General features: G+C 38.6%; 1 protein-coding gene across 4 annotated transcripts in view; it reads right to left on the bottom strand.

The window, feature by feature from the left end:
• IKKepsilon (I-kappaB kinase epsilon) overlaps positions 1-13,260 on the bottom strand; it is a 96,783-nt gene extending 83,523 nt beyond the window's left edge. Inside the window, exons 1-2 of one of the 4 annotated variants that reach the window (XM_070105121.1) lie at positions 12,911-13,260; positions 9,308-9,358 (exon numbers count right to left, since the gene is read on the bottom strand). In XM_070105121.1, coding sequence (XP_069961222.1) covers positions 9,308-9,346 — 39 coding nt within the window. In that variant the 5' untranslated portion in view covers positions 9,347-9,358; positions 12,911-13,260. The remainder of the gene's footprint in view (positions 1-9,307; positions 9,359-12,910) is intronic. The other 3 variants (XM_070105124.1, XM_070105123.1, XM_070105122.1) reach the window with 3 other exon arrangements.
• Between the last annotated feature and the right edge of the window lie 517 nt (positions 13,261-13,777).

Below are 13,777 nucleotides of genomic sequence, written 5' to 3' on the forward strand. Positions count from 1 at the left end.
TACGCTGAATGTTTTCTAACGAATTTATGTCCATTCTGTAATATGGAGACCAGAACTGAGCTGCATAATCTAGGTGAGGCCTTACTAATGATGTATAAAGCTGCAGTATGACCTCTGGACTTCTGTTGCTTACACTTCTTGATATAAATCCCAGTAATCTATTTGCCTTATTACGTACGCTTAGGCATTGCTGTCTTGGTTTAAGGTTGCTGTTCACCATAACCCCCAAGTCCTTTTCGCAATCTGTATGGCTAAGTTCTACATCATTTAACTTATAAGTACTAGGGCTATGGGCACTCCCAAACTTCAGAACCTTGCATTTATCTACATTGAACTGCATCTGCCACTTTTCTGACCAAGAATAGAGTTTGTTTAAATCCTCCTGAAGTTCCATAACATCTACATTTGAATCAATTATCCTACCTATCTTTGTGTCATCGGCGAATTTGCTCATATCACTAGTAATTCCCTCATCAAGATCATTGATATATATTATAAACAACAACGGGCCCAAGACTGATCCCTGTGGAACGCCACTTGTTACAGATCCCCACTCGGATTTAACCCCATTTATGGACACTCTCTGCTTCCTGTCAGTGAGCCATGACTCGATCCACGAGAGCAATTTTCCCCCAATGCCATGAGCTGCCACTTTCTTTAATAGTCTATGGTGCGGAACTCTATCAAAAGCCTTACTAAAATCTAAGTAAATAATATCAAATTCTTTATCGTGGTCAACAGCCTCAAAAGCTTTACTGAAGAAAGTTAATAAATTAGTTAGACAAGACCGGCCTCTTGTGAATCCATGCTGAGTATCATTAATCAAGCTATGCTTATCGAGATGGCTTCTTATAATCTCAGCTATAATTGATTCTAGTAATTTGCCTACAATTGAGGTCAGGCTTATTGGGCGGTAATTTGACGGTAACGACTTGTCCCCTGTTTTAAAAATAGGAATTACATTAGCCATCTTCCACATATCAGACACTACACCTGTTTGAAGAGATAAATTAAAAATATTATTTAATGGTTCACAGAGTTCCATTTTGCATTCCTTAAGAACCCTTGAAAAAACCTCATCAGGACCCGGCGACTTATTTTGCTTCAGTCTGTCTATCTGCTTCACAACCATTTCACTAGTGACTGTGATGTTACATAATTTATCTTCTTCTAGCCCACTATAAAAATTAATTACTGGTGGAATATTGTTAGTGTCTTCCTGTGTAAAAACTGAGAGAAAATAATTATTTAAAATCGAGCACATTTCATTCTCTTTGTCAGTAAGGTGCCCATAGTTATTTTTAAGGGGACCTATCTCATCTCTAACTTTTGTTCTATAGACCTGGAAAAAACTTTTTGGGTTAGTTTTAGAATCCCTAGCAACTTTAATTTCATAGTCCCCTTTAGCTTTTCTTATCTCCTTTTTAATCTCCCTCTTAATGTCAATATACTGATTCATAAGATGACCCTCACCTCTTTTGATACGCCTATAAATTCCTTTCTTATGCCCAAGTAGATATTTGAGCCTATTATTCATCCATTTTGGGTCATTTCTATTTGATCTAATTTCTTTATATGGGATAAACGTTCTTTGAGCAGCATGTATAGTGTTCAGAAAACTGTCATATTGATAGCTCTCTTCGTTACCCCAGTCAACAGATGATAAGTGTTCTCTAAGCCCATCGTAATCTGCTAAGCGAAAATCTGGGACTGTTACTGAGTTATCGCTACTATCGTACTTCCATTCAATGCTAAATGTAATTGATTTGTGGTTGCTAGCACCCAATTCCTCTGAAATTTCTAAATTATTAACAAGGGATTCATTGTTTGCCATAACTAAGTCAAGCAGGTTATTTCCCCTTGTAGGTTCTGTCACAAACTGCTTCAAAAAACAATCCTGAACTACTTCTAAGAAGTCGTATGATTCTAAATTCCCAGTCAAGAAATTCCAATCAATATGACTAAAGTTAAAGTTTCCTAGAATTACTACATTATCGTGCCTTGTGGCCTTAACAATTTCCTCCCATAGTAGTCTCCCTTGGTCCCTATCTAAGTTTGGGGGGCGGTATATCACTCCTAAAATCAGTTTTTCATGCCCCTCTGAAAATTCTATCCAAACAGACTCTGTATGTGTTACTTCAGACTTAATACCCGTTTTTATGCAACAGTTCAAGCGATCTCGGACATACAATGCCACCCCACCCCCCTTCCCGATACTTCTATCTACTTGGAACAATTTAAAACCCTGAATATGACATTCCGCAGGCATGTCCCGACTTTTTGAATTAAACCATGTCTAACTTAAGGCAAATACATCAATGTTACCTGCACTAGCAACTAATCTCAACTCGTCCATCTTATTCCTAGCACTACTGCAATTAGCATAATAAACATTGAAAGACTCTCCTTTCTCTTTACCCTTCCTGCTCATTTCTGTTTTTCTACTAAACCTATTACTGTCCTTATCACCCAAAGTCACTGGCTTTTCAATATCTACCTCGTTCTGCTTATTACTAGTTCCCCTAGAACTCGTAATATTACTACACTGGGACTTCACTGTTTCCCTGCCAAAACCCATACCACTAACTATTCCTAGTTTAAAGTCCTAACAGCTCCCTCCACTGCAATTGCCAGTGCTACCACCCCAGATCTAGATAAGTGAACCCCATCCCTGGCATACATGTCACTTCTGCCATAGAAGAGGTCCCAGTTGTCAACGAATGTTACCGCATTTTCCTTACAGTATTTGTCCAGCCAGCAATTGACACCAATTGCCCTGGACAACCATTTATTTCCAACTCGTCTCCTTGGCAAAATACCACATATGACAGGGTTCCCACCCTTACTCCTAATTATTTCTATTGCTGACCTATACCTGCTAATCAGGTCTTCACTCCTACGTCTGCCAACATCGTTGCCTGCAGCACTGAGACAGATAATAGGATTGCTCTCATTACCTCTCATGATGTCATCCAGACGGCTAACAATATCCTCCATCCCAGCCCCAGGAAAGCAAACTCTCTGTCTCCTACTCCTGTCCTTCAAGCAGAACGCCCTATCCATATACCTAACTTGGCTATCCTCAACAACAACAATATTCTTACCTTCCTTGATGTCGTTCGTCGTGACGTTCCCAGTAGTCGACTCACATTCGTCGGGTAGCACTGAGAATGTATTAGATGTTTCCACAACAGTTTCCACGGCAGTCTCTTTCTTCTTCATCGTTTCTACCTTTCCATTCGTCTTCTTGATCGTCAACTTCGTTCCCTGCTGTCCAGCCACTGACCAGTTTCCCTTCTTGACCTGAGGACTCAAAACAGGAGGACTACTACGAATCTTCTTGTTTTCCTCAGTCAGTCACCGAATCTCCATCTTCGCCATCCTCAATTCTTCCTTAAGCTGTTGATAAAGTTGCTCGATGGAGGGCATCTTGCTTCAATTCGTAGAGTGCGCGCAAACAGGTCTTCACAGAGCTAAGTACACGTCACCTGGGTGACTAACCCTCCCTACCCTGGGTTATCCTGGGTGACTAACACTCTCTACCCTGGGTTATCCTGGGTGGCTAACCCTCCCTACCCTGGGTTATCCTGGGTGACTAACACTCCCTACCCTGGGTTATACTGGGTGGCTAACCCTCCCTACCCTGGGTTATCCTGGGTGGCTAACACTCCCTACCCTTGGTTATCCTGGGTGGCTAACCTTCCCTACCCTGGGTTATCCTGGGTGGCTAACCCTCCCTACCCTGGGTTATCCTGGGTGGCAAACCCTCCCTACCCTGGGTTATCCTGGGTGACTAACCCTCCCTACCGTGAGTTATCCTGGGTGACTAACCCTCCCTACTCTGGGTTATCCTGGCTGGCTAACCCTCCCTACCCTGGGTTATCCTGGCTGGCTAACCCTCCCTACCCTGGGTTATCCTGGCTGGCTAACCCTCCCTACCCTGGGTTATCCTGGGTGACTAATCCTTCAAGTTAAGAACCCAAGAATGGACAAATTGCTAAGACAAGAATACCAAAATATGAGGTACTACATCAAAGGATTCAACAAGACTGGAGGCATAAACACGGCCATTCAGAAAATATTAGAACGGAGAGAAGACAGCTGTCCCTGTCTCCCTGGATCTGCCAATTGTCTAAGAAAATTATTCATATTGTACCAAGTTCCAACTGTCTCACTCTTGGAAGAGTTTTCCTCTTCCGATATACACTACATGTTAGTGGCCATCTTTTCTGCTTAACAATATCTCATTATAAGTAAACTACGTTTTGTATACTGCGGAAAGAAATAAAGTCGCTTCTTTGGAAAAGTTGCACTGGACACCCATGGGCATAGATTGAATGGATGTAATACAGTGGGATGTAGCAATGTTTTAGCTTTACTAAAGCTAAAAAGCTAAAAAGCTAAAAGTCAAATATTCTTTCTTCTTTCTTTCAACACACCGGCTGTATCCCACCGAGACAGAGCGGCCCAAAAAAATAAACAAAATTTTCTCTTTATAAATTTAGTAATGTATATAGGAGAAGGGGTTACTAGCCCCTTGGTCCCGGCATTTTAGTTGCCTCTTATGGCACGTATGGCTTACGGAGGAAGAATTCTGTTCCACTTCCCCATGGAGATAAGAGGAAATAAACAAGAACAAGAACCAGAAAGAAAAGAGAAGAAAACCCAGAGGGGTGTGTATATATATGCTTGTACATGTATGTGTAGTGTGACCTAAGTGTAAGTAGAAGTAGCAAGATGTACCTGAAATCTTGCATGTTTGAGACAGAAAAAAGACACCAGCAATCCTACCATCATGTAAAACAATTACAGGTTTCTGTTTTATACTCACCTGGCAGGACGGTAGTACCTCCCTGGGCGGCTGCTGTCTACCAACCTACTACCTAGGAATTCTACTGAATACAGAATAATAGGGAGAAAGGTTGTAGAATAATAAAGGTCATTGCAATGAGCATAATGAGCACCTTGATTACCCACCGAGAGGAAAAACGGGCTCGTTTTTAGAAAAACCAGAGAGGCCTTCCTAGACATGAATGCAATCCCTGATGATGACTGCATCTAGTCCAGAAAGAGCAGCTGTGGAACCAGAGAAATACACCCGATTCCCATAGTCTGGTTTTAAATTCAAGTTTATTTCTGCAAAATACATTTTATACACCTCAATGGGTGACACTTTAATGCGTGCAGAAAACCCATGGTTATGCAGAGCATTTGGGTCAAGCTGAAGCCTAACTTAAGACTACAGGGGCAATAAACATTACATTTACATGAAGTCAAATAAAGTGGTAATGAGCAATTGTTAATGAATAAACAGAGTGACGGATGAGGGAATCGATCCACCGCCAGTAAACTGACAGGCTGACTAGTCAATTTATGGGCTGCGATTTGATCCCCTTGTCCATCACTCTGCTTATTCATTACATGTATGTTTTTAGATAATAGAAGCTGATTAAGGAAGCTAGACAATCTGACAGTTTGGTAAGTTGTGATGAAGTAGAATTATACAGGAATGTTGATGAATGTGGACTGACAGAGACCCACATAAAAATGATGTGCAGACGCTCCTTGGCTGACAGTGTTTCAACTTGACAATGGAGCAAAAGCAATTACAGTGGACCCCCAGTTAACGATATTATTTCATTCCAGAAGTATGTTCAGGTGCCAGTACTGACCGAATTTGTTCCCATAAGGAATATTGTGAAGTAGATTAGTCCGTTTCAGACCCCCAAACATACACGTACAAACGCACTTACATAAATACACTTACATAATTGGTCGCATTGGGAGGTGATCGTAAAGCGGGGGTCCACTGTATTTTGGAGATGAAACTTAAGATAATTACCCAGCGTGAAGGTGGCAAGTCCCTAACTTGTATTCATTAATTTATTTTTCAACACTGGTACGTATTTAGTTAGTTACATTAAATATTTCTTTACTAATTCAGTGACAGCAGTAATTTATTTACTTATTTATTTAGCATATATTCATATCTGACACTATTTTTGACACGACAGGTTCGTAGGAATGTAACCCTGTTTTAACCCGTAAACGGTCTAAACGTATATATACGTTTTTTCAACATTTGAAAGTATGTAAAAAAAGTAGATCTTCTTTTTGTTTTTTACATTTGAAAATGTGTAAAAAAACTTTGATCTACTTTTTTTTTTGTTATATTTGAAAATATGTAAAAAAAACTAAGATCTACTTTTGAAGCACTACACATGTGAACGTAGAGCCGCTTGGACCGTTTACGGGTTAAATCGAGGAACACTTGTACTGAATATCGTTCAAAAAAATAAGAGCCGTGAAATATGACTTGGCCCAACCAGATGATTATAACAGATACTGATTTTTTATTAGTTTTTTGGCTGCTGTATAGTGAGCTACAATCTTTCTGGTCAAAATCAGTAAAGAAGTGTGGAATTTCTTACGTTTTTGAAGCACATAATGAGAAATTTTGGTCATGTTAAACAAATGTTCCATGTGAAAATAACCACAATTACAATTACAGTGGACCCCCGCATACCGTTGGCCTTACATAATGTTAAATCCTCATACCGATACATTTTATCGCTAAGATTTTGCCTCGCATACCGCTAAAAAACCCGCTCAGCGCTGTTCGTCCGAGACGCGTCTAATGTGCGGCCTGAGCCAGCCTCACATGTTCCGCCGGTGGCATTGTTTACAAGCCAGCCTCCGCGGTAACATCCAAGCATACAATCGTAACATTTCGTATTATTACAGTGTTTTTGGTGATTTTATCTGCAAAATAAGTGACCATGGGCCCCAAGAAAGCTTCTAGTGCCAACCCTGTGGTAAAAAGGGTGAGAAATATTATCGAAATACTGTGGTACCATGGTCAACTGCTGATGCTGCTGCTGCTGTAGCACTGTCAGCTGCTGCTGCTGCTGCTGTAGCACCGTCAGCTGCTGCTGCTGCTGCTGTACCACCATCAGCTGCTGCTGCTGCTGTAGTACCGTCTGCTGCTGCTGCTGCTGTAGTACCGTCTGCTGCTGCTGTAGCACTGTCTGCTGCTGCTGCTGCTGTAGTACCGTCTGCTGCTGCTGTAGCTTCGTCTGCTGCTGCTGTAGCATCGTCTGCTGCTGCTGTAGCACTGTCAGCTGCTGCTGCTGCTGCACTGTCAGCTGCTGCTGCTGCACTGTCAGCTGCTGCTGCTGCTGTAGCACTGTCAGCTGCTGCTGCTGCTGTAGCACCGTCAGCTGCTGCTGCTGCTGTACCACCGTCAGCTGCTGCTGCTGCTGTTGTAGTACCGTCTGCTGCTGCTGTAGCATTGTCTGCTGCTGCTGTAGCACTGTCAGCTGCTGCTGCTGCTGTAGCACTGTCAGCTGCTGCTGCTGCTGCTGTAGCACCGTTGTTGGTGTGGCTTATTGAGAATACCAAGAAACAATTAACCCCAGAGGGTTAGCCACCCAGGATAACCCAAAAAAGTGTGTCATCGAAGACTGTCTAACTTATTTCCATTGGGGCCCTTAATCTTGTCTCCCAGGATGCAACCCACACCAGTCGACTAACACCCAGGTGAACAGGGAAAAACGCCTGGAACTAGTGCTCATATTGGTGAATTTAAAGCCAGCAAAGGTTGGTTTGAGAGATTTAAGAATCGTAGTGGCATACACAGTGTGATAAGGCCTGTTCTGGAAGAAAATGCCAAACAGGACCTACAGTACTCAGGAGGAAAAGGCACTCCCAGGACACAGTGTCTCATCAGTCATTGCTGCATCTTCAATAAAGGTAAGTGTCATTTATTCTTCATTTAGTAGAGTAGTACATGCACAATATATACTGTGCATGTACTACTCTACTACTGTGCATGTATCCTTCTCTTTGTGTGTAGGAAAATGTATATTTCATGTGGTAAAATTTTTTTTTTCATACTTTTGGGTGTCTTGCACGGATTAATTTGATTTCCATTATTTCTTATGGGGAAAATTCATTCGCATAACAATGAGCTCTCATGAACGGATTAATATCGTTATGCGGGGGTCCACTGTATATCAATTATTATATTATTATTATTATTATAATCAAATTAAGAGCTAAACCCATAAGAATAATTCTATCAAACCAGGTCAAGAACTGACTAAAAATATCTACATAGGTCGATAACTGAGACACTTGTTTACAAGTATCTCAGTCATACTAGCCGGTTCTTCAAGCCAATTATTTTCACCGTACGCAGGTAATTAAAATTTCCTCATTATTTTGGTTAAGGGAGCGATCACCACAATAAATAGGCAAACTAATGCTAAAATTAAGCAGATACATTCTAGTTAAGGTAAGAAATAGCTACTGACTAATAACATGGACTAAACCAGAGTACAGGAGGGTCTCACTTATACAGCAAGTCAGGTTCCGGGCAACTGCTGTAAAGTAAACATTGACGTAAAGTTAAACAGTCTTTTTTCACTTTCCAATGGATATAAAAGCCTGATAAATGTTCACACTGTCATATATTAAGTGGGCAATAAAAAATGTATATACAGTACAATGCAGTAAGTCCTTGACTTACAAACACATCGGGGGGGGGGGGGGACCTCCTGAGTTATGTATAATATTCATAATACGTACAGGAAGTCCTCAACTTATGAACACGTTGGGGACCTGTATTGTGTATAATATTCATAATACAGGAAGTCTTCAACTTGTGAACCTTCTGTACTGTGTATAATAATATATAATAATGATATTATACACAATAATGACATACACAATACAGAAGATTCTCAACGTGTTGGTAAGTCAAGGACTTACTGTGATAAATTAGACACATGTGCAACTCTTGGGTATCTTTATTGAGGAAACGTTTCACCACACAGTGGCTTCATCAGTCCATACAAAGGAGAATCTAATTTATCAACGTGTCGGTTCTCTGAACCATTGATCTACAAGCATTTACTGTACACACATTAATTACCCTAAAATATTTTCATACTTAGTTTATAGCAAATGGTGAATGGATTTATTGTAGAAAGTCTAAATAAGTGAAGAATGGGTATAACCGAAAGCTGCTGCATTAGCGAAGCGCTGTAAAGCAGTGCTGTAAAGTGGGGCCTCCCTGTACTTTGATACAATGATCGGTACTAATATGGGTTATAAATACACTACGTTAAGGTCTAAGATAAAATGGACAATGTACAGGTACTCTGGTCTCTTTGAAGTACTCATATACAGTATATACTGTATGAAAGCATTAAGGAAAATGTGTTTTTATAAACAGGTATGGAAAGCCCCCATTATCACCACCACCGGATAGGGCAAGCACATGCACTATAACTCTGGTTAGTACCTCTCGTTTACTTGCATCCGAGGATTTCTTAGAGGTCATTTTTGCACGTTTCTGAAAAGGGGACATTTTTATGAAACGTGCAGTTAATGGAATTAAAATTAGTAACAGATGTTATGTGTTAGTATTGCCCTAGGGAAAACTACAGCCAATTTAATCCACCTACGTACAACCTAATGCATAAAAGACACCAGTTAAACCATATTGCACACAAAGTTACAACACAAAGCTATAACAAGAAATTATACATTTTCCATTTAGAAGACGCCTCATAAAACTCATGACAACACTAACTACAGATGCTCCTTGCTTTACGATGGTTCCACTTATTGCACAATACTGTACATTTATGTTCATTTATCGACTTTTCAACATTGGTATTTAGAGTAATTATTTGTTTATTTACTTACTCACTGACAGTATTCATTTACTTACTTATCATATTTATATTCGACTAAAAATATTTTCAATATACGATGGGTTCATCAGAACGTAACATCATCGTAATCAAGGAGCGCCTGTATTATACTCGCATGGAGAATTTTAAGCATGTGTCACTGGAAACGATACAGAAACTACAGAGGTGGAGCATTATATTAACCCTTAAACGGTCCAAACGTATATATACGTTTTTTCAACATCTGAAAGCATGTAAAAAAATGTAGGTCTTTTTTGTTTTACATTTGAAAATGTGTATTATTATTATTATAATCAAAAAAGAAGCGCTAAGCCACAAGGGCTATTGAAAATGTGTAAAAAAAAAAAAAAAAAAAAAAAAAAAAAAAAAAAAAAAAAAAAAATTTTATCTACACTTTTTTTTGTTATATTTGAAAATATGTAAAAAAAAAAGTAGATCTACTTTTGTAGCTACGAATTTGAACGTCGATCTGTTTGGACCGTTTAAGGGTTAAAAATGCTTCTTTGCAGTATATGCTACAAGATGTTCCTTATGGATTCTCAGTGTGATGGCATTTAAACTGCATCGGCTTTTCTTTGGATAAAATACCAATGTACTCGGGATACTGTAGAAATTTTATAGCATTTGTAACAAAACTTTCAATAACATTTTTGCAAAATCTGTTCAAATTTCAAAATGCAAGAACGAATTGGATAAAAAAAATTATACGTACCTTTAAGTTTGTTTTTAATAATAAAATACACCTACCATCCGACTTACGACCGAGTTCGGTTCCGAGAAACCGGTCGTAAGTCGAAATGGTCGTAAGTCGAACTTTACTACTGAATATCAACAAAACATTTTTGTAATGACTTTATTTTATTGTTTTATTTTGGTATTTCATGTTTTACTTTACTTTTTATGTTGTTAGTACTGTATTTTATACTGTAAGGTTTAGGATAAACACTGTGTACAACACAAATACTTGTTTATTTCCCAGAAATTTGGCATAAAAAACACGGTCGCAAGTCGAGTGGTCGTAAGTCGAGCAGGTCGTAAGTCGAGTGGTCATAAGTCGAGTGGTCGTAAGTCGAGTGGTCGTAAGTCAAGCAGGTCGTAAGTCGAGCAGGTTGTAAGTCGAGTGGTCATAAGTCGGATGGTAGGTGTAATTAATTTCCTTTCACTTTGCTTGCACAAATCAACCCGACCCCATACATCACCTCAGTACCGTAATTCAATATTCCAGTGCAATAACAGAGTAAAAGCTCTCCATTTGAGCACAGGTGATAATTAAAATGCGCAATTTCACGCACACCTGGGAAAGATTTTTTTTTTTTTGCAAAGATATGAACACACACACATGCAATTAAAGAAATGTTAAAGGAAATAATGTATTACAAGGAAAAGATATAAAGAAAATATAAAACAATGTTTTTATTGTACAACAATGACACAAAAATCACACCTGGGAAATTTTTACATCGGGGAAATTTTTATACCTGGGAAATTTTTATACCTGGGAAATTTTTATACCTGGGAAATTTTTATACCTGGGAAATTTTTACACTTGGGAAATTTTTATACCTGGGAAATTTTTATACCTGGGAAATCTTTATACCTGGGAAATTTTTATACCTGGGAAATTTTTATACCTGGGAAATTTTTACACTTGGGAAATTTTTATACCTGGGAAATTTTTATACCTGGGAAATTTTTATACCTGTGAAATTTTTACACTTGGGAAATTTTTACATCTGCAAAATTTTTATATCTGGGAAATTTTTACATCTGGGAAATTTTTACATCTGGGAATTTTTTTCACCTGGGAAATTTTTTCACCTGGGAAATTTTTACATCTGGAAATTTTTTACATCTGCAAAATTTTTACATCTGGGAAATGTTTTCACCTGGTTAATTTTTATACCTGGGAAATTTTTACACCTTGGAAATTTTTTCACCTGGGAAATTTTTACACCTGGGAAATTTTTACACCTGGGAAATTTTTACACCTGGGAAATTTCATACAACTGGAAATTTTTGTTTTTACTAACAAGTGCTGCATAATTAGCGAAAAAATCGCTCTGAGCCCCAAGAAAGTGTCGCAGGTCACAAACTTACCAAACCCATCACGAGAAAGAAAGTAATATACAATTATGTACATACAAGAATTACAATACGCTTCACAACTAACAATTTTAGACAGAAAATTTTAGACATTTCAGTCCGTCCTGAGACAATACATGGCCGAAGGAAGAAGAAAATATTATTGAACGATTCCTCTCCAAATTGCGGTATACTTACATGCTATACTAAGACAATACTTGAACAGAAATTTGGAAAACAATAATATCGAAAATTCAATTAGAAGTTAGACCAAAACCTTATACGTATTTTTTTTATAATGTAAACTAAATGGAAAAAATGAAATACAAAGAATAATGAACAATGAAACTCAAAACGGAAAAAAATGGTACAGTATACGCAACTGTATTAAATACAAAACTAATGTAATATTAAGTTCTTCAATGAACAGGACTTTTGTTTTAATAAAAAAAGCAATAAACCTGTAAGGGGCACATGAGTTATAATAAAAAAGCACTAAACCTATAAGGGCCACATGAGTTATAATAAAAAAAGCACTAAACCTATAAGGGCCACATGAGTTATAATAAAAAAAGCGCTAAACCTATAAGGGTCACATGAGTTATAATAAAAAAAGCACTAAACCTATAAGGGCCACACGAGTTATAATAAAAAAAGCGCTAAACCTATAAGGGTCACATGACCATAAGTCAGTTAAAAAAAACTACTTTTGGAGATGAATAAAAATAAAACAAAAGAACCAATGGTATATTATTTACACTTGTAAAGTAAAACATAAAACCCAAGAAACAATAATAAAGTAATTACTGGTTTATATTGCAACATTACTAGCAATATAAACCACACAAGGTCAAATATCCCATATTTCCAACATTTCCCGACCTAATATATGTCAAAAACTCATCAGAACCAACAAATAAGTCAACTTATAACTAATAAACTACCAAAAAAAGTGATAAATTAGACAAAATAACTTATTGCAACTTTTGTTGTTCCGACGACGGCAGAAAATTCCAACAAAAGTCTCAATAATCATCAAAATCATTTTTGTTTTTGAAGATACACGACCCAGAGGTGTTAGTAGAGTTAATTAACATAATACTAACATTAATGTTGCACTCTTGCAGTCTAATGTTGAGTTAATGTTGAGTTAATGTTGAGTTGATGTTGAGTTGATGTTGAGTTGAGTCAACAACAGCAATGTTGTTCTTGGGTTGTTAAGGCGCCACAAAACTCACTTATTTAACACTATTAATGCTCTTTTTTTTATAATTATCTGCTAAATTAATACAAAAAACATCAGAGGGAATTATTTATTTTAATTGGGGTCTTTTTGGTATCTTGGACCCCCCGGAAAAATGTTATTTTATGGTTAAATTAGGAGTAGATGAGGTGAACCTCTTTGTATGGGTGGTTCAACTGACTCCCAGCATATATAAGGGGGATTACTAATAGACTCCTGGTTGTCTTCAAGACACCTGGTTGTCTTCAAGACTCCTGGTTGTCTTCAAGACCCCTGGTTGTCTTTAAGACCCCTGGTTGTCTTCAAGACCCCTGGTTGTCTTCAAGACCCCTGGTTGTCTTCAAGACCCCTGGTTGTCTTCAAGACCCCTGGTTGTCTTCAAGACCCCTGTCTTCAAGACCCCTGGTTGTCTTCAAGACCCCTGGTTGTCTTCAAGACCCCTGGTTGTCTTCAAGACCCCTGGTTGTCTTCAAGACCCCTGGTTGTCTTCAAGACCCCTGGTTGTCTTCAAGACCCCTGGTTGTCTTCAAGACCCCTGGTTGTCTTCAAGACCCCTGGTTGTCTTCAAGACCCCTGGTTGTCTTCAAGATTAATGGTTGTCTTCAAGATTAATGGTTGTCTTCAAGACCCCTGGCTGTCTTCAAGACCCCTGTCTGTCTTCAAGAATGCACTGGACAGGCACCTAAAGTCAGCACCTGACCACCCAGGCTGTGGTTCCTACGTCGGGTTG

This window comes from Cherax quadricarinatus, chromosome 97 (assembly GCF_038502225.1).
Source record: "Cherax quadricarinatus isolate ZL_2023a chromosome 97, ASM3850222v1, whole genome shotgun sequence".
Classification (NCBI taxonomy): Eukaryota; Metazoa; Arthropoda; class Malacostraca; order Decapoda; family Parastacidae; genus Cherax; species Cherax quadricarinatus.